The sequence below is a fragment of the Phyllostomus discolor genome, chromosome 8, assembly GCF_004126475.2.
Source record: "Phyllostomus discolor isolate MPI-MPIP mPhyDis1 chromosome 8, mPhyDis1.pri.v3, whole genome shotgun sequence".
Lineage (NCBI taxonomy): Eukaryota > Metazoa > Chordata > Mammalia > Chiroptera > Phyllostomidae > Phyllostomus > Phyllostomus discolor.
In genome coordinates this window covers 61,808,469-61,830,218 of record NC_040910.2, presented here as the reverse complement: position 1 = coordinate 61,830,218, position 21,750 = coordinate 61,808,469, and the positions used below count along the sequence as shown (strand labels likewise).

Genomic DNA, 21,750 nt, shown 5'->3' with positions numbered 1-21,750 from the left:
AACTCACTGCAATAAGACTAAAGGGACAGGACCACCAGATGCAACATGCAAGCCTGGGCAGGGGTGGGGCGGCGGCTAGGTTTAGGCAGGGTAGCTGGAAGATACTTTCAGGACAATTGGCAAAACTGCCTATGGGCTGGCTGTTAGATGAGACTGGAGTGACTGGTTAGGCGTGGCACTGGCTGTGTCACTCACTCCTCAGGAAGAGGTGTGGTCTGAAGCGCTGACGGGACAAGGGCAGGATGCCTATGACTTCTTTTCAAATGTGTCAGCGAGAAAGGAAGTGAGAGCTGCCCCTCTGCCCACAGGACACAGCTGTTGGCATTTTCTTGTGGTCTCACCCAGAAAACCCTCTTAATGCACACTCCGTGTGTGTGTGTGTGTGTGCGTGCGCGCTACACTCGGCACTGCCGCAGGGAACCACCTCCATCCCTTGCTGTGAGCTGCTTTGTGTGGGTGTGTCTTGCCTTGGCCTGGCCCAGGCTGAGGGTTTCTGACCTGAGAGAGGCAGGCAGCACAGCATGGAGGGCAAGTCCGAACACCTGGGCTCAGACCTGGGCTTTGCCACCTTTCAACACCTGAACTAGACCGAGGTAGGGAACTCCTGGTGCCTTAGGTTGCTCTCCTGCAGAATGGAGACAGAGTACCCGCCTCCGCAGGTGGCTGTGAGGACTGAACGAGTTAAAATGTGAAAAGCACTCAGTCCAGCACTGGCACACGACACTTGCACAATACTTACCAGCATCTCAACAGACCCTCAGTCACAAGGGGGTACTGCCCCTCTAACTTATGGACCGTGGCCGAGGGATGAGAAATGAGGTGAATTGCCCAAGGTCGCCTAACCAGTGAGAGTCTGACCCTGAAGATTTTATTCTTCATCATCAACCCTTTGCACAGAGGAGGGTACTGAGGCGCAGCAGGAGAAGAACACAGAGCCAAGTCTTAGAGCCAAGTGCCACTCTTGCTCCTAGCCTCCCAACAGGGCTCTGAGCCAGGCCGGCCCTCCCCTAACCCCCCCCCAATCCTTTACACCCACACACACAGTGCCCAGTGCTCCCCTTCCAGAGCGGGAAGGAGTGTCGCTCAAAGGGTAAAGGGTTCTGAGGCTGGAATAGGCAGAGAGTGCCAAGGGGTCAGCTGGAAGAGCCACAGCCATTCCAGGGGCCCTCAGAGGGCCTTTGGGAAGGCCTAAGCAGAGTGGTAATGCAATCTAACGGGTCCAGGGAGCAATGGGGGAAACTTGAGCCAGGAGTGCAGCTTCGAAGGAGGTGAGGAGTGGCTGGGTTTTGCATCAGCTGAGGTTCTATGATACCTGGAAACACTCCTGGGCCATCCAGCCCGAGGCCTGGCCCACAATGGCCTGCAGCCCAACCTTACCCTTCACAAGCAGAGTGCAGCATGTGATGCTGCTGTGAGGTGTATGCTCAGCACTAGGAGTGCTTTGTTCTGACCATGGACTGTGACAGAATTGTCCCCCCAATGAAATATTGAAGTCCTGACCCCCAGGACCTCAGAATGTGACCATATTTGGAAACAGAGGTGTTGTAACTTGCTAAGATGAGGTCATACTGAAGCAGGGTGGGCCCCTAGTCCACTATGACTGGTGTCCTCAAAAGAGAAGAGGAGATACAGGTAAAGACACGCCAGGAAGAATGCATGTGATGATGGGTGGGGCTGGGATGGCAACGCAGCAGCTGTCGGCCCAAGGAACACCAAGGACTGATGGCCATCACCAAACAGGCAGCAAGGAAGGCTTCTCCCTTACAGGTTTCAGAGGGAGGGTGGCCCTGCAGACACCGATACTGCACTCCTGGCCTCCAGAGGGTGACACAACCATTGCTGGTTTAAGCCTCCAGGTGTGGTGTGCTGCAGCAGCACCCTGGGCAGCTGCCAGGTCAATGCCCTTCCCTGGGCACATCTCAGTGCCCTCCTCCCATGGCATGGGCATGTCCTCATCACTCAGGAGGGTCCAACACTCCACACCCTCCTGATTCTTCATTCCCCAGGGAGGATCACTTGGCCGGGCCACGCTGCCCTTGGGCACTCATCTCCCCAGACTACTTCATTCCTAGAACACTCCCACTCTTCCCAGCCTTCGGACTGTCCCCACTGCCCTTCGGGTCTTCAAATGGCAGACAGAGACCTGTTCTCATCTGTGAGGGTTAGCCCCAGTGCTGCCTACTTTTTTGAGACTTCCCCAACCGTGCCATCAGAACACACCACAGGGCAGGGGCTCTTCTGGCTTTGTTCACCCCAGACACCTCCACCCCACCCCTGGGCACCAGGAGCGGGCCAAGTGCTCTGCAAGCACACAGCGGGCACCTGCCAGGTGGGCCCCTCAGGGCCTGGTCTGCACCCCGCCCATCGGTACTTGTGCCTTCCACACTGCGCCTGTTCAAAGCCTGGCCGGCACAAGCCACGCAGCCTTGCTCCAGGCACTGAGCAGAGATCAGGCAGTGCCAGGTCATTTTCAAGTTTTGTTTCCAGTGAAAACAATGGCTGTGACTTCCAATGGCACACCTCACATTCTCATCACCGCACTATTGTCGCCACCTCAGTTTACAGACATAGAAGCTGAAACCCAGGGAGGAAGGAGGCAGTGCCAGAACAAGGTCCAGGTTCCAGGAAGGAGTGGGGCTGAAGACTGAACCAGGGGAAGGTGGAGCAGAGACAAAAGGGCAGCCTTTTCATTTGTCTGCATGACTCCAAGCCCATCCCACCTCTGAAATAAAAGAACAAGTTTCTGCTGTTCTCCCTGAGCTACAGATTAAGCCCTCTCTATTACAAGATCACCAGCCTGTGTGGTGGGGAAGAGAGAGCTTGTCCAAAACATTGAGCAACTCTTCTTCATCACTGTTTCCCAGGGGTCCCCATGCTTCCTGGTGGGCGGAGTCAGGAGCAGGGAAGGAGACAGGAGGCGGGGCTCTGAACACTGGCATCCAAAGCTGTGAGGAGCCACAGGGTGAGGCATGAATTTCAACAAAGACAGAATATATCTCTTTTTAATTCAATCAAAACTTAAGGAAGTTAAATGCCTACAGCAATCTCCTAGAGCAGTGAGCAGGTGTGTCTCAAGAACTTTTAACTCTTGCAATACTTGACTATTGAGTCAGAGGCAATGACCTCTTTCTCAGACTGTCAAATAAAAAAAATGGCAACAGCCAACTCAACAATAGCTGTCACATGTGAATGAATCAAAATTATACCTTTTTTTGGTCAGACTGGCAAAAAATATATTTTTTGGTGTGCTGCAGAATTTTAGTCATTAGTTTATGTGTGCCATGAGATGAAGTAGGCTGAACATCACTGTCTTAGAGTAATACTTATAAACAGGAAACTCACTTTTAAAATAAGTGTATGGTAGTAATTCCCATCAAATTAATAATAATCCTTTGAAAAAATCACAGCACCCATTTTGAGCTTAGGGGCTCTCGTTTGAGTACTGGCATCCATGGCTGAGGGGCCAACAAATGGGCACAATCTGGGAAAAATCATCTTCGAAGTTTTAAGCGACAGAATGATGCTCATACACTTTCCCTATTCATCTGAATTCACTTCTGGGAATTCTACACTGAAGAGACAATCTAAAGAATCCTTAGAAAAGTAAGCTTTCCACCCAAGGACATTTACCACATCATTCACATGACCCACCAAGAACCTAAAAGCAGCTCTGATCAGCAGTGACGACAGGTCTGGTCTGGAGCCCTCTCTTCCCACAAGGCAGTGTGCATGTCAGCATATGTGACCTAGACTGTTGCCGAGGAGAGTACCATCCTGAACCCCGCTGTACAGATTAAAACACTTAAACTTGCAGAAGTTAGTAACCTACCTTAGGTTTAACCTTTAAAAAGAAGTGTAACTGTGAAGCAACCTGGAAAATGCACCCAGAAAAGTAAAAGGCAAATTAGGCTACAACTTGCATTATTTCTCCTGGAAACTGGCAGGAAGGAGTCAGCTGACAGCACCCTTCATAGGCATGGCACTGTCCACTGAGGCCCATACATGCCCTGTCTCACAGGCACAGGCCTGGAGCTGCTCAGCTGTCACAGAAGCCCCTCCCAGGTACTGCACTTGGTGCTATGTCCACGTGCCTGCCTCTCCTGAATGGGAAGCCCATCGAGGGCAAGGTCCCGGGAGCTCAAAAGCTAACGGAGAGCCCCTTCGCCACTCAGTGCCAGCCCTGCACATAGCACTTACATAATGAGCAGATGAACAAGTAACATTTTGAAAAATGTGCTTTAAAAATGTCCTGCGGCTATGAAGGATGTTTGCACAATACTGTTGTTCTGTCATCTGCACGCTGAGTGTGTTGTTTCTGTGGGACACCAGTCAGGCCTGTGATCAGAGCTGTTCAGATGGGGGTTGGGGGGATGTGTAGGTCTTGATCTGGCCATCAGCTCCTCTCCAGATGAAGACCCTGCCTGCTTTGCCCACAGGCGATGCCACAGTGCAACCTCGCAATGGGGACTCTAGGCTGCCCACACTCACAGCCCAGGTGGCCGGGACCGGCACTGAAACTGGCCGCGCTGTCAGGTGAATGACTGTCCAACATCAGGTGCAAATGACTGAGGAGCCTTCACTCAGCGGAATGCTGAGTCTAGATGTGGAAAAGTTTACAGATTGTGGAGAAATGAGAGAACGCTTCTGTCATAATGCTGTGGGACAAAAAAGCAGTGATGTAAAGTTGCATCTACAGTAACTGCAACCCTGAAAAAAGAAATGCTTAAAAAAAAAGTCCAGAAGGAAGTACACTAACATGTGAACAACAGCTGTGTTTGTGTCATAAAATTATGAGATATTTATTATTTTTGCATTTCCTACACTATTAGAAATGAACATGCATTACTTTTGTAATGAAAGAGCTGGCAGAGTTTCTTATTTCACACCCACACCACACTCACCAGGTGGACCTGGAGCAGCAGGCCACCGTGACCCCATTGTGACTCCATTGTGGCCCACTGGAGGGTGCCGGCTCCCCTGCTGACACCCATTCCCCTGCTGATACCCAGCGGGACTAGCCCTCCCACTGCCAGGCAGCAGGAGGGAGCTCTTTCAACTGGTGTCATCAGTTCCAAGCTGCTGCAGGTCAGAGACTACCTGCTGACTAAAACCTTCCCGAAGGGACCGCTACTGGACAGCGATTGAAGGGAGAGGGAGGAAAAAGCCTCCAGCAGAGCGACACCTGACATTAAATCAGCCACCTGTGCAGAGGTGCTCAGTTCAGGCACACCGAGTAATCACCAGGGGCTTGAATCTACTGTCATGCCGGGCCTGTCCCAGAGCTTCCCACTGGACTGGTCAGAAAAGTGGTCCCAGCTTCAGGACACTATTCAAAGCTCCTGGGACAGTCAGCTTGAAAGCCGGCGGCTTAGGGGAAAAAGGAAGCTGGCAAATGAGGAACAAACTACAACTATGAATTGTACTGTTGCTAAAGTCAACTTTAAAGCATCAAGAAACTACACAGATATGTATGATGTTTCTGTATTGCTGAAAAAACCTACGAAGTGTATTTTCTTTTCTTTTCTTTTTTTTAAATTTAATTTATTTATTTTTAGAGAGGGAAGGGAGGGAGACAGAGAGAGAGAAACATCAATGTGCGGTTGCTGGGGGTTCTGGCCTGCAACCCATGAATGTACCCTGGCTGGGAATTGAACCTGGGACACTTTGGTTCCCAGCCCGCGCTCAATCCACTAAGCTACGCCAGCCAGGAAGTGTATTTTCAAAAGACTAATGCCTGGGCAGGCACCAAGAGAGATGAGTACATCACATAAAAATATCCCCCCCTCAAAAAATCAGGCTTCTCTAGCAACCATTCACTCAGGAAGTGTCTACTAAACAGCTCTCCAGGGTCAGGCCTGTACACTGAGCCTCGGCAAGGCTGCCACTTGTAAGTGTGTTTCAGTGCAGTGAGGAAGAAAAGAAACTGGTGATTTCAGATAGTGAAAAGTACTCTGAAGAAAGCAGAATAACATGATATGTATATGTATATTATATTCTTCTTTTTCCATACAAAGAGAAATTTATTTTTAAACCTTTCCTCTCGTGTTTATTAACATAATTTGTAAATGCCCCCTTAAAGCTGACTATTTAAAACTAGCCACTAAGCACCCATGAATCAGACACCGTAACAGCTGTGCAACTGTGTTATGGAACCTGACTTAAACTTTCCTTTTCCCTTTTTATTACTACATTCTTAACAGTTTATTAGAAAAAAAAAGTCTAGCCCTGGTTGGTGTGGCTCAGTGGATGGAGTGCCAGCCTGCTAATAAAAGGGTCGCTGGTTCAAGTCCCAGTCAGGGCACATGCCTGGGTTGCAGGCCAAGTCCCCAGTGGGGGACACATGAGAGGCGACCACACATTAATGTTTGTCTCCCTCTCTGTCTCCCTCTCTTTCTCCCTCCCTTCCCCCCTCTAAAAAATAAATAAAATCTTTTAAAAAATATTTACCTATACTACAAAGGATGCTTTAAAGACAAGTGGATAGGTATAAATATTGTATTTATAACTTCAATTTTCTGTGGCACGAGTCAACATCAATCATTTAATTAATAATGACCAAACTTGCCCTAATGAGCAATTGTGATAACTGTGTCTTAGTCTCTCCTTAGGGTCTGGGTCCCCATGAAGTGACAATTGAAATAGGGAGTCCTGCTTTTAACAACCATCAAAGAAAAAAAAATCACACAATGGACCCCACACAATCACAAAATCTCAACTGTGTACACTAAATAGGTGTACACTAAATATTCAAACACATTGTAGAACAATCTAAAAACTACCTTTTCTTTAAAAACCACTTCTTTTATTTAAAAAAAAAAAAGGGCAGGAGAGCCAGAGTTCTAGAAAACCCAAGTTCACAGTCTGCCTCAGGCCCGAGGACCGAGTGGATCTGGTGCTGAGTCCACCTCATCCTCACCAACCACACGGCCTCCCTAACTCCCCGGGCTGGTGACAGACACAGAAGGACGGCTCACAAGGGAGAGCTGTCCTGGGCAATGGCTGACTGGAGTAGCTTGGCCGTCCAGCAGCCTCACCCTGGCACATTCGGGTCCCACTGATGACGCAAGCCCTTGTGGCAAGAATGAGCATGTTTAACCCTTGGACAGAGGTGTCCACAAAACTGCCACCTCCAGTGTCTGCTGGCCTCACCAGCCAGCTCCCTCTGGGATGCTGTCTCCTACCTGGAGAGAGAAACTCTCTCCAGAGTCAGCTAATGGTGACACCCCAGTGCATGCCTCTGTCCCTGGGACTCACTGCTGCCATGATGAAGGGCTCCCATGGCTCACAGAACATATATCCCTTGGCAAAATGAAGTGTCAAAGGAATCCTATCTCCCACCAAATTCCTAGTCTACTCCCCTCAGAAAACAATGCTGAGATGCAGCCCAAAGCCAAGTGGAAGGCCCCTGAGGGCTGGCAGTCTCAAGCCTTTTCTGATACCAGCCTGGCCAGCACCAACAAACACCTTTCCACCCTGGGCATGTTCCCCAACCCCTTTCCCAGGCAGTCACTCAGCCCCACACCTCAGAGCTTTGCTCCCCTTCACCTCCATGCTCCTCCCAAGACCATACCCAGGAGGGCTTCTGAGCTGCCTGCTGGCTAGGTTTAATTTTTTTTAAAGCAATTAATGTATTTCCCCACATCCTCAACTTTTCAAAATAGACCTATAGAAGACTCCCTTTCTCAGATGTCTAACTCTTATGAACCTTCTCTTCCTTGTATGTATACACTCCAGCTCTACTTCCACGGTCCGGCTGGCAGAGCTGGTGCCACAGCAACTCCATCTACCCCAGTTTCCACGCTGCAGAGGACCAGCTTCCCCAGGGAGCCCCAGTGGGCCAATGGTTTCTGGGGCCTTCTGAAGCACGCATGTGAAAGAGATGACGTATCCAGCTGTCAGAATCTCTCTGATGGGTTTCAGAATGGCTGATCACCATGGAGGGCAAGAGAGCCTCCACTTCCAGGGAGAGGCTGCGCCGCTGGCCATGGGATGATGTGAGGACAGAGCCAGCGCTCCGCGCAGAGGCCCGACCGGCTGCTCTCAGGCCTTGCTTCTCTTCCAGCACCCGGAGCACCGGGCCTCCCTGAATCTCATCCGGATCCCAGACTCTTCTCCAGCAACTGAAGAGAAACTGCCCTCTTAGGCTAGGAAGTTCAAAGTCAAATTTGAATTCATTTCCAGCAGTTACATGTGACCCTGGACTTACCTTATTTTCTTATCTTTATTTTCTTTTTGCCCCATTTTTTTCTGGCATCTATTTAATCCTCTGGTATTACATATGCTATGTAAGCCAACTCCAAACCTTTCTAAGGGAAGCAGGGCAAATGAATGAAACAGTCCTAATCTCCAGTAATCATGTGGTGAATCACTGTCGACGGCATATGAGGGGAGCAGCCCTGCATGTGCAGTTGCTGGCAACACGCAAGGCCAGCCTGAGGAAGCGCTGAAATTCCCCTGGGAGCAGGCCTGAACCACACCGCTTCTCCACGTCAGCCGGAGTGTGGATGGAAGGTGTCGCCAAGACAGGGGTCCATCAGGACAGCATGGGAGCACAGGTGGCGATACTCACCCCATTCACCACACACCACTGCCCACTTCAGTTGTGGGACTTCAGGTTGGTCTTAATTCACTAGAGGGAATCAAGGGACAATGAGGATTGCTATTCTCCATCTTCCTTTTCTTTTCTTTTCTTTGTCCAAGAATGCGAATGCTGACAGTTGATGTCCCACCCAGAAGCCCAAGGAACTCAGCAACACTTGACCCAGCCACACTTGCAGCAAGGCAAGTGCCACTCCGGCTCTGGACACCAGCTTGGGAGGCTCAGCAAAGGGACCGAGAAGGCGAGCTGGGCACTTCTTGCTTCTTTCATTAGCCCCTCTGTGGAAGCACAGAGGTGGGGAGAGGGCATCCATGTCAGAGGGCAGTAGTACTCTTTACGTTCCAGGCTTCCACCTTGACTCACAAGGGAGAACTCTCCCCAGCCCTGTGTGGTGCCTCTGATGTGGGTTCCTGCTGCCCCAAGAACATTTATAATTTATCCACAGCCGGCTGAGCGTCCCTATTGGCCCTGCAGAATGTGAGAGGGTGGACAGAGCTAAGGGTGGGGGAACAGGTGGGCTGTTTACCCGACTCCAAACTGGCTGCCCTGTCTGTGTGGTCTTGGGCAGACCCCAATCCCTTAGCCTGAGAAGCCTCCTCTGGGCTCCACAGCCTCACCTGCACACAACAGTCCTGACCACTTACCAGGATCAAGTGAGGCAATGAAGAAACACAAAGTGAGCCAAAGAGCCAGCCTCGATGGGGAAGCAGCCATGGATGCACCAGGTGCACCAAGAACAAGGCCAGGAAGCGCACCCAAGTTTGTACCTGGGGAGGCCGGCAGGCAGAGGGCATCTTCAGCCCTGAACTCTAAGACCTAGACTTCGCTGAGCTTCTCCACTCCTCCACCTGCTTGTCTGTAGACATTTGAACACGACTAGAACGTGACTCCACCTCTGCTCAACCCTGCAGTGGCTCCTTCTCCCATTTGCTGAGCTGGCTGTTGTCAGAGCTGTCTTGAACTCCTCTCGCCCTGGTCCAGTCCCCCAGCAAATCCTACTGCTCTCCTTTATCACACCCAGGTCTCCACATCCCCTCCAATCCAGGCATGTTACCTCCCACTGGTAGAAGGGCAGTGGTCTCACTGGGCCCACTTTACCCAACACAGCCAGAGGCTCCTCCTAAGCCTTCTCATCCCTACATTGGATCAAGGTGCTCCTCATTTCCAAACCCACCCCTGCCTCCCCAGCTCACTGAGTAAAAGCCAAAGGGTTTGCAATGTGGCCCAAAGGCCCCACACCAGACTGCTTAGCATATGGCACACGACAAGATAAATACAGTGAGAGAAAGTATTTACAAATTTTTGCAGCATCTGACATTGCTACAAAATCTAAACCCTGATACAAAAGTATCAGTCTGAGATGGACTAGGAATGGGAAGAGCAGCTCCCTGCCAGAGCCCGTTGAGCAGCAGGCCTACACTTCTCCCTGCTGCCCTCTGCTATGGCCTGGCCTTGACCTCAGCCACCCTGGCTCCCTTCCAGTTCCGCAAATACCCAGAGCAGACTCCCACCTCAGGGCCTTTGCACTGCTGCTCCAGCCCTCCGCTTGGATGCTCATCTAGACCTTCAACAGCTCATTCCTCCTCTTCTTCCTGTAATCCTTGCTCCAACATCCCTTTCTCAAAGAGGTTCACTCTGACACCCTCTGTAACACTGCAGACCACCACCCCCACGTTTCATACTCAGTTGGGCTGCTTTGGGTCTTGTCTGCTATTTCACAAAGCACTCATCACGCAACATGCTGTTATAATGTCTTATGTTTACTGTCTCTCTTCCCATTAGTAGTGGCAGGGGGCTATGTGCTCAGCACAGTGCCAGGCACACAGTGGGAACTTAATACATGGAATGAGTGAACACAGGAGCCATAGTGCAGCCGGGGCCACTTCACTGACAGCAGGGCCCCGGCACAGACTTGCAGACCTGGGCGGCAGAGGGCAGTCAAGAACTCCAGGGGAGGGAGTTGTCTGTCATGTCAAAGGCCCTGGGCTGCACCCTCTGGGGACCTCTGGGATCCAAACGAGTTTTCTGAGACCTGGGGCCCACACATCATTTATAAAGCTGAAGGGGGGGATAAGAATGGGGAGGCTAACAGCAAGGAGACCAGTCAGAAAGCTGGTCTTGAATTGAGGCCATGGAATCAGAGAAGAAGGAGCACAATGGAGGAGTTTCCAAGCCAGATCTACAGATCTATGGTTGGGGGTGGGGGGGCTCAGGGAGGGTAAGTGGATACGGGATGGAAAAGGGAGCCTCCTCCAAATGCCACCACAGTCACTGTGGGTAAGAGCCACTGCCAGAGCGCCAGAGCCTCCTTGTGGTGCCCACTCTCCCACAAAGGGCTGTTCTTGGCTACTGGCCTCCCATGTCGCTGCCCTGGGTCTGCGCCTGTGCCCACCAGGCCTCCGTGAGGGGTCTGGGGTCTGAACTGTGCCTCTCACAAACATCTCCCCAGAACCCCAGCCTGCATTTCACGAGGCCATGTCCGGATGACTGGCATCCGTCAGACATCTTCACTGCTGGATGTCAAGCCAGAGAGTTCAATGCAAACCTACCAATGTGCACATATTAAGCACTGACCTTGCACTCAACACTTTGTTAGGTGCCAATAAAGAACAGAAAGGACCCACAGGACAGGGTCCCGCCCCTGACAGCGCCACCATGGAGAGAGTATGAAATGTGGAGAGCAATGTACACACTAAACAGCTGAAGGATGAAACGTGACACCATGTAACACTTGTCTGCCCAAAACTCACTTGGGGCATGAGAAATTGTCAAAAAAACAAGCAAACAAAACTCATTTTTAGCCTTAATTTCTACCAGAGCTGAAAGAGAAGAGAAAGCCACGTGGGCTGTATACCAGATGTGCAGGGAGGCCCCCAAGTGGGAGGAATGGCAGGGGCAAAGGTTCAGCAGTGGAGGAGAGGGCCTGGTGGGACAGGATGTCTGCTCCTAGCCACAGCGGGAGTGTACGCCCACGGCAGGTCTGCGAGCTTGATTTTAATATGCAAATGTCTCAGGAGGGCCAGACTGCCAGCAGGAGAGCTGGAAGGCCAGGTAATTACAAAGTTAACCACTAAGACTCAAACGGAACTTACCAGTTACTGAATCGGACCTTACCAGTTACTGAATCGATAGAGCCTGGAAAAAGCAAAGGGAAGAAGGGGCTCCTAGAGTTCTAAGGAGCACTGGGAACTGCTGGAAATGGCCCCAAATATCTGGTGAGAGAAACAGACTTGTAACTGGGCACACTTGGAAGCTCCTTGAAAACACACTTTGTTTTGATCTTTCACATTCTCTACAGTGCAAAGCTGGCCTCCTTACAAAATTCTGCATAACTGTTTGGGGAAGATGGGGACACGAAGGAAATATCCCAGAGCGAAATAAAGTGATCACACAAATGCCCGAGTCAAACAAGCTGTAATATTAATGAGGCATGAATGAACAGTGCTGTCTCCAGGGCTGAATAAAGGCTGGCCACACCTTCCCGGGAGCTGCACAAAGGCTCTTTGTCAGCACCCCTTCCAACACCAGCTCTCTTCTCTGCAGCAGGGCCCCACCTGGGACCCAAGGTAGAATGGGTTGAGAGCATTTTCTTATAGGCAACAGTGAAATCTGTTTTCAGTTTAACCTGCAACAGTTGTAGACTTTGACCAGGATACATTATTAATTAGTCAAAAGAGAAGCCCCATTTTTAATTACCCATTGAATTAGGTATCTTCAAACACTGTGACCCAGAATTGACAGTACAGCTAACTCTCTGTTTACCATGGTAATGGGGATTTCAGGAAGAACAGCAGTTGAGAGGCAAAAACAATCCCATTCTGTCCTCAGCAAGGCATGTATCACCTCATCAAGGGCGATGGCTTCCAAAGACTACCACCCAGGCCCCCAGGTTTGTCCAGCATTGTGAGATTTAAACCACCCCTTTTGGGCTCAACAAGCCAAGTGGTCTGGTCCTCCACTGCCCCCCGGGTCTGGCAGAGAGTAGAACCCCCTCCAATTTTTTCAGGGCACAGGGTCACAAGAAGAGCATGGACAACCACTGCATGCCTGACCCAAACAGCAGCTCCCCTATTAAGCCTTCAGCAGAACTTCTACCAAGTAACGTGGGGGAGTGTGAGGGGAGCAAGACCAGGGCTTGCGCTCCTACGGGAGAGGAGGGAAGGGGCTCTGGGTGAACCGAAGGCTGGGCCACAGGGCCCAGAGGATGCAGGGAGAGAGTTGGCTGTACTGACTTGACAAGCACACCCCCAGCAAGATGCCCAGCATTTCCAGGAAGGAGAAAAGCAAACCACCGTCCCACCTCGAGCTGCACGGTCACAAGTGAGGCAGGGCTGGGACCAGTCACCATTTGGGTGGGAGGTCAGCCCCACGTGCGACAGGAAGGGGTGACGCTGGCTCAGTGGCTGCAGCTCCTCGCTCTGACCCAGCGGGGCCCCTGGGCGGTGCTGCGGGCACAGCGAGGCCTCGGGTGCTGTGGGGCAGGGACACACACACACACATACAGAGAGAGACGTGCCATTAGAGGGGGAGGGAGTGGCCCAGGCCCAACTGATGCTCTGAGAGGTGGTGAACAGCCTGCTGACCCACCACATTCTGACCTTGAACATGCAGCTCAAGCTCAAGGTCTGAGGGCACAGAAACTGCCCGAGCAGGACTGTGGCAGCAGCAGTCAGCCAGTGCCAGGCCAAGCAGCACCAAGAGGAGGCCCAACCCAGACGCCCAGGGCTCCTGTGCCCCATGCCTCTCCCCTGCACCTGAACATCCCACAAACTATTGGGGAAATAGAAAACTATTTCAGCTCCTCGTTTTGTATCCTCTGGCTTCTTGAGAACAGTGACTACGAAAGGTAGGTAGAGAAAGGAGCAGCTCCTGGTGGCCACCGAGCATAACTACCGCCACTTCCCCAAGAGGAAGCTAAGGAGCTGGGAGACCATCTCAACCCACTGGGGGCCTTTCTAGGGGGTGGAAGGAGGGTCCTGGAGAGAAACAAGCAACTTCGCTTTCTAAAAAGCAATCTTTATTGCCCTGTCACTGAAGACAACCTCTGGAGACGAAGGGTTTATTTGTTTCAAGCACTTTCACGAAGGTCACAACTTTTGCAGAGTGTAAAACTAAGTCAGGAAACAATGGGACAAGAGAACCCTAACCTCCCTAAACTTGATAATAACTTCCAGTTCCTAGAGGTACAAAGTGTGACTCCACTATGCCAATCTTCTATTTGACACATTTCTCAAAATGCTACTGGTGGCTGTACAATGTCAAACTGAAACCTGCAAAAGCAGGAAATGTTAATAAGTATTCTGGTAACAGAATCACTGACTAAGCAAGGTTGACAGGGATTTGTCAAACTACAAACAACTTGCTTTAAAAAATGTTTTCTTTTTTGCTGAAATACAGTTAGTGATTCCAAAAAGCAAGGGTATAGGGACCTACACTTTTATTTTTACGGGCAGAAGACACATGTTCGCATCCCCCAGTACCACACCCCACCCCCACAGACCACCAGGCCCCCTGTCTCAACACCACACTGTGAAGGCAGCAGGATGCCATTCCTGGGGCTTTCAGGGAGCAAATGGGATGCGAACACTGCTCCAAGATTGGCTTCCATCAGGCCTGAACTCCACTTCCTCCACAAACCTTTGCTGAACGAGGGGCCTTGAATAATCCAACAAGCAAAATGAAAAAACAGAGCAGCCCCACCCAGCACAGACCCAGCCACGCAAACAAATCACCAGGAACTCTTGTCCAATGTGGGCAATGGAGGTCTTGCCCACGTGACACCTGCAGAGGCATTGCCTCCCCCCTCTTCAAGTGAGACAGAGACAGACCATCTCCTGCCCTGTGATGCTCAAATAGACAATACACCAAGCCAGTCAGGAGACTTGTAGCCTAGTCATTAAAAAAACATTGATATGACATTAAAGAAATAAGATTATCCAGAAACAGCATTTGTCTCCTCCTAGCTACCAAAACCAGTCAACTCCCCACTGGTGTGCACAGGCCAATCCCTTCCCTCCAGCCCCTCCCTGAGGAGGAAGCAGGAGATTCTTGCCTCCACACTGGCCTTCTCCCCACAGGCCAGGCCTGCCTAGATGTACAGTGTCAGACTCAGAGCAGCAGAGGGTCTTGAGATACCCAAGCCAAAGCAGCCAAGGGGCTGAAATCAGTCCCTTTGCAATAGATCAAGGGCACCATTGTCTGGGATCCCAGATGCTAAGATGAAGGACAGATGTACAATCTCACTCCACCCAAGGGCACCCACCCACCTGCTGCCCAGCACCACTGCATCTGCAGCCAGCGCACTGTAGCAAAGGGTGAGGAGTGCTTCCCCTACTCACAGCCATGATAGGAGGCTGGCGATCCCCCGGCCTTGCCATACTCCTGCTCCGAGTAGGTGGTGGAGAGGTTGGGCTGGCTGGAGCCTCGACCAAAGGTGATCTGGTTGCTGCCCATGCCGGTGGCAACCTGGGCCATGCGCTCTTTGGTTTTGAGGGCCTGGACCCTCTCAGCCTTCAGCCGCTCCTCGTCCTTGAGGAGGGCCACCAGCTGCTTTGACTTCTCACGCACATTGATGCCCTGGTCCTTGCCATCACGGTCAACATACTGGAAGTCCTTCAGGGTCTGGACAGCAAAGATGTTCTCGCGGCACTGCTGGGCCACCCGCTCAGAGCCCGTCTTGATAAGGTAGTCCAGCAGCGTCAGTGCCTTATACACATGCCGCCAATTCTTGCCGTGGTCATTGAGCCGCTTCCACACCATGCTCATGATCTCTGAGAAGGCCACCACGTTGTAGGTCAGGTCCGCGATCTCGGTCATCAGGGAGCTGGATGGGCCCCATGGGTCATTGGAGGTGGCTTCTCGTACTTTTATTTCAGCTTCTGAGTAATTGTTCACAATGTTTTTCATCTGCCGTCTGATAGACGAAGTTGTCATCTTTCTTTTTCTTTCTTTCTTTCTTTCTTTCTTACTTACTTACTTACTTACAAACGTAAAGCCCTTCAAAGAGAGAAACTTTCCTGTCCTGGGCAAGTTTCAGTCTCTGTAATGGTTCTGGAGCAAGATCCCTGACAGTCATTTCCTCTGCTGGAGATGCAGGTCTGAGAAATTGGAAGCCATGACCTAGAGAGAGAAAGAGAAACACTCACTGGGCCATGAGCGCCTCTGAGCCCTTTCTGGGAGTGGCAGGCCCTGCAGTAGGACAGGGCTGTCACTGCACTTACTCTAGCCTTCCTAGGATGAAAGAGATTCCATCTTTCTTTCAAAAGTAAAATCAATATTACAGGTTAATACTGAATAAAATTTAAACTCAAGTTTAAATCTTTGGACGAAAAGAAGTAAACATGACAATTTTTTTTTCTACTTTCAAAATCCTTCCATTGACAAGGGCTCTTCTATGGGTTCTATTTTCACCGTATGGCCAAAACCAGCTATAGAGGGATCAGTGTCAGGAGAGGCTGGGCCTGGCAGGTTTGACATCACCTTCGGGAACACTAAAGCCCCTCACTGCATCCGCTCAGCTATTTGCCTGTGGCCCACTATATCAGCTGCCCCCGGACTTCTCCGAGAGCGGCACTTTTCTCCCGACTTTTTATGAAGGTCCCCAAGCGCTCGTCTAGAGCACAGCTGAGGCCTCCCACAGGGCTTTCAGAAGTCGCCAGCATCTGGCCTGAGCTGTATAATACACCTTGGAAATTATCTGGTTCTAACCCAATCCCTTCATTTCCAGAGCAGAATATTGAGGCTCTGAATTATGCATTAACTGGTGTACCCAGCCCAAGGCCACAAACACAGCTATCCCCTCTTCAGGAAAGAAGCATTTACTGAGCTAGAGTGAAACCTACATCTCTGACAATGGGCTCTGGTCCATAAGTTTGGCAACCCCCATTAGTTTTGTCTTTTAATTAAAAAAAAATTTATTCATTTTTACAGAGAGGGGAGGGGAGGGAGAGAGAGAGAGAGAAACATCGATGTGCCTGAGAAATATCAATCAGTTGCCTATCACATGCTCCCAATCGGAGACTGGCCCGTAACCCAGGCATGTGCCCTGACTGGGAATCAAACCAGTGATATTTTGGTTCACAGGATGATGCCCAACCCACTGAGCCACACTGGTCAGGGCCCCCATTGGTCTTGTTCATCAATGAGCACCCAGCACCTAGCACTGTGCCTGACATGACATAAACCCGTTTCAAACAGCTTCTCTTCATGACATAGACTGGAAATGATGTCCCTTCCCTCAGGATGGCCACAGCCTGGCAGGGGATGGAGTGCAGGGGATCTGGGGATGCAAAGCCAGAGCAATCAACTCAGCTGGGTGTTGGGGCTGCAAAGGCAGGCCTGGATAGCACTTTGGCAAGAAATAACCCTCAGTGTGGTCTTCAAAGCTGAGGACAGTTGAGGGGATGGAAAGAAAGTAGTGATGTAGGCTATTCCTCAATTTATAAAATGAGGAAAAGGCCCAGAAGACCCTAGGGATTTCCAAAGAGGGAGCACATAGCTGGGGTCTGGACACAAAGCCCTCCCTGCCCCAATACCCCATCCCCCACCACCTGTGTCCCTTGGGTTAGGCTGTCTCATTAATGCTCAGGAAACCTTCTGGGTAAATGTTCTTCTTCCCCTGCACAGATGAGGAAGCTGAGGCCTGGAATAGACCAAGGCCACTTGGCTAGGCCCCTCCTCCCTCCTCCTGCAGTGGTCCTTCTCTCTCTCAAGCCGCTGCACTGCTTCTGCCAGAGAGACTGTGAATAGCCCCCACCTTTGTCAAGCACCTCAGACAGGCAATGGGCACACTGAAAGAATATGTCAACAAAAGGTGTCAGGAGCAGGAAAGACACAGGAAATGCCATCAGTGATCACTCCTCACATGCAGCCTACAAACAGGAAAGACAGCCCGTAACATTTTATCCAGGTGACGATCAATAAATACATCTGCTCTGGCCACGCTCCAAGGTGACAAGAATTCGGCCTCCAAGAACAGGGCTTCACCTGAAAGCAGGTGTACTCTGCCTCTCCATTACCTGGTGGGATCTCATAAACCCTCTAAAGCTTGTCAAAGGACCAGGAATAAAAACTCTCACAGTGACCTGTACACTTGATTTTAATTAGGTTTTTCATTCACAGCAACATTCCCTGCTGGCAGAAGTGGGATGGGCCTCAAAAAGGAGAAAAAAAACCACTTTGGTTTTTAATGAGCACCTCCTAGATAGAAGCATAAACACTTGCCAGCATCAGTAGTAGCACTTAGATTTGCTTCACACTCAGGACCACTGGACACTTCTGCTCGTTATTCCATCTCACCTGCCCAGCAGGTGAGACTGTCCCACTTCTTGAGGGGGAGCAGGAGGAGCTGGGATCTACCCCTGAAGAGACCCCTGAGCCACCTTCCTCCAGGAAAGAAAGCAGCTTCAACTAAGCATGAGAGTAATAAACAGTCTGGGAAAAAGGTCCCAAATGGCTGAAAACATAATTTAAAAAAGCAATTTCCCAAGGGAGAAAGGATTTCCTGGGCTACCCTGCCCCTTCCCTAGTACTGCCCCCTTCGGAAGTGGACCAAACAGTTGGACCCAGTGTCCTCCCCGGGGGATGAGGAAGAGGCCATGAGACCCCACCAGGGCATCCACAGGGCCTCCCAGGCCTTTGGCAGCAAAGGAGAGGCTGCGGCTCCTGTGAACAAGGTCCAGGGTACTGCTACCGACCCAGGCACAGGCCAGGGAAGAGCGCCCACAGCCCAGACACAGGGCTGCGGCCAAGGCAGGCGCTCCCTCCAATAGGCTCAGCCTGCAAAGACATCTGCTAGCAGTCTCTTGGACTTGGTTAGGCTTCAAGAAGAGGGAAAAGGTTAATATTTGTTATATCCAGAATAAAATATAAAGCCGATATAAGATGAATGGTTGCCTGTCATTTTCCTAAAGCTATAGGCAAGAGCCACTTTCAGGACCAACATTGGTGGGAAGGCTGACACCTGGAGATGAGAAACTCCTGATCAGAGAAAGCACAATGACAGTACCTTCAGAAAACTATTTTCAAGGCCACATGGGTCACAGGCCTCACCCAAGACTCTGCCAATCAAACTTCTGATTTCACTGTGAGAGACCCGACCCGGTGCCACATGAGCAGGCTACAGGACCGCGGTGGGGCCGGCCTGCGCCCCTGCTCTCCTGGGCTGCTGCGGCAGGAGACATGTACCTCAGTGGCTGCTGCACTTGTCCATGTCTGCCTCAGAGCCCGGTCTTCCTGTTTTAAAACACTTCCCCCTCAACCTCAGTCTGGGCCATAAGTAAACATTTCCCCTCCCCAAAATCACCAGCCAGGTATACCCTTCCAAAAGCCAGCCCCGAATACACAACATCCCAAGTACACATACTGTGTTATTTCCAGAATCTGAGTTTTGTTTTGTTTTCACTCTTTTGAATAGTTAGCATGCTCTACTTTCTGAACTTCCCTTCTCAATTTGCCATTTTTCTTTTCTCCAGCTTGCTGAGCCTGAACTAATATACATGCAAAAGCAACTAAAACAGGATAATTGGTACCTTCTGGGCTCTTCACTCTAGCCTGGGGAAACACAACCGGTTCAGAAACATCCAATCACTTACTAAGGACATCCAGGACAGATATGGGGAGGACAGCAGATAGGGGGACATAGTTAAAACAAGAAAGAAAAATAAACTTTGTTAAAGTATAGGCTAAAAGACAAAAAAAATGGAAGGACTCATTTTCATAAATTTTACTGACAACTGAAAGAATACCATTAGAACATCAGTAACTAGAAATGCCTTTAGAAATATGTCTTTTCTTAATTTTTAAAAATATGTTTTTCTATTTTAGGGGTGGGGAAAGAGAGGGAGGGGGAAGAAAGAAAGAGACAGAGACAGAGAGACAGAGAGGAACATCGACTGGTTGCCTCCCATACATGACCTGACAGGACTGAACCCACAACCTAGGCAAGTCCTCACTGGGAATCAAACCTGCAACATTTCGGTGTGAGGGACGATGCGCCAACCAACTGAGCCATACTAGCCAGAGCTAGAAATATACTTCTATCATCAGGTATTACTTAGAATTATTTTACCGTAAGTGGTGAATAAAGCAAGTAAGTTTATATAATTCTGTTCCAACTTTAAGTATTTTTTAATGGAGACAGCAACGTGACTTCAAATTAGGACTTACTATTCAAGGCAAATAAATATTCTGGCACCTACCAAAAGAGCTGCAACAGGAACCAGAAGATGTCCACTAATTTCCCCAGATGAGAGGACTAGGGGCTCCCAACCACCACAACCCCACAACCCCACCCCGCTCCAGCCCCAGCCCAGAAAAGCCTGTTTTGAAATAGTACTAATTAATAATTCGTTTATTAAGAATCAAGGTTTCTGAAGCGCATGAGATAACACTGGTCACCACAACGAGTTGATAAAATCCAACCGACAGCACAGAAACAGAACATACCAATGGTCCAGGAAAGTCTCCCAGTGGGTAATGCGTGGCCTGTCAGGCCTTCCAACAGCCCTGGGGACCTCTGGAGATGCCACCATAACAGCCACAGACTATTCAGTGTGGAAGGGGACATTCACTTTTCTACGTTAGTCCCCAGTGCTAGCGAAGGTTCTCTAAGCCAAAGAACACTTCCTGGAGGTGGAATCCTCTGCCTGGGTGCCATCCCTATCCTCTTGTCTTGGAAAGAGCCTTGGTCTCCGGGGGAAGTGGCCAGGAGCAGGCCTAGCCCAGGCCCAGTCAGCCAGCCCACCATGGGCCCCAGCCAGAGTGCCTAGGTCAGGGGCCGCTGGACAATCCAGACCAGACCACCTGAAGACCTCTCCGAATGGACCCTGAAACTAATGGGAAACCAGCAGGGTGGCTAGGCTGCTGGAAGCCACTACAGGGCCAGGGTTTACCTAAGTCTGAAGCTGATGCAGAAGCAAGCAAGGAGTCAAGAGAAGGAGAAAGACACAGGGTCCATCTGTGCCTGAAGCTATTCACCCTGTGGACTTTCGCAGCTGCATAGGCCAACCAAGTCACTGTGACCAACAGCAACATGTGTTTGTGTCATCTGCCACTATGAGCTCTGTGCATTGAGCCCAGAGAGAAGGGAAGCTGCACAACCAAATGCATGGAGCACTGGCTGGCCGCCCCGGGGCCTCCAGCAAGCCTGCCACTAGAAGTGCAGGGACAAAAGCTGGCCCTCCATGGACACAGCAAACTCTGGCTAAAGGAGGAGCCAGTCCTGCCTGGGAGGCTAATCACTCCTCAAAGTCCAGGCACCCTGGTCAAAGCCTGGGATTGTCGCTGTTTTTGAAAGCGGCTTATGATGGTGGACCATGAAGTAACAGCTGAATAACCACATCTGCAGGGACAAGCTGGGAAAGAAAAATTCTGGCATATTTGAAAATACGAGAATTCAAAAACAGTGGAGCCTGAAAATAGACTAAGAAAATAGCGAACAGAAGAAAACTAAACAAACAGACAAAAAATTCCAAGGCTAGAGTGAGGCCCCTAGAGATAAGAAGAATTCCATAAAAAAATGTGCTCCAAGGGCTTGCAGAGCCAGTTGGGGAAATTCCTCCCGAAGCTGGAATAGCCATCATGAGAGGAAGAAGAGGCTCTCGTGGTTTGGAGTGGCACGGGTGGGTCCCTAGTCAAAGCCCTTGGGGCTCTCTGCCACTGTGCTTCTGTGACTGTGAGGCCCATGGCCGACTGTGTGCTGTGGAGATGCTCACCCTCTCTGATGGGAGATTCTGACCATGGCTTTTCAGGGGTCTGGGGTTGAGACCAGTGATGAAGGAACAGCAATAATTATGTCACCCTTCCCCCAAACCTAGCAGTCCCAAGTCGTTCAATAGCAGCCGTGCCAATCCATTCATCCTCAGCAAGCGTCACTGAGTGAGCTGGAGGCCAATTCCTCGGCCCAGAGAGCGGTTCAAACTGCTGGGTGTGAAAGCCTCCTGTGACTTCAACACGCTCTTCACTCTTCTCACGGCAGATGCCAGGGACGGCTGAAGGGGAGGGCACAGCCACCCTTCCTGCAGCATGGTCTCCACAGCCCACGGGCCACATATGCCACAGTCTCCCGGGGATACCATTCACAACTCCAGACACACAGTAGCTGGGGGTAATGCTTAGGGGAGGCAACACTCTTGCCCAGCGCCCAGGGTGGT

General features: G+C 50.6%; 1 protein-coding gene across 6 annotated transcripts in view; it reads right to left on the bottom strand.

The window, feature by feature from the left end:
* The window catches only part of EPN2 (epsin 2), an 81,528-nt gene that overhangs the window by 26,068 nt on the left and 33,710 nt on the right, over positions 1–21,750 (bottom strand). Inside the window, exons 2-4 of one of the 6 annotated variants that reach the window (XM_036032893.1) lie at positions 15,575–15,718; positions 14,938–15,540; positions 12,900–13,070 (exon numbers count right to left, since the gene is read on the bottom strand). The exons of 1 other annotated variant lie outside the window; for it this stretch is intronic. In XM_036032893.1, the coding sequence (XP_035888786.1) occupies positions 12,900–13,070; positions 14,938–15,532 (766 nt within the window). In that variant the 5' untranslated portion in view covers positions 15,533–15,540; positions 15,575–15,718. Of the gene's footprint in view, positions 1–8,206; positions 8,922–12,899; positions 13,071–14,937; positions 15,719–21,750 lie in introns of those variants that run through there. 4 more of the 6 variants (XM_028534405.2, XM_036032894.1, XM_028534407.2 and 1 more) reach the window with 4 other exon arrangements.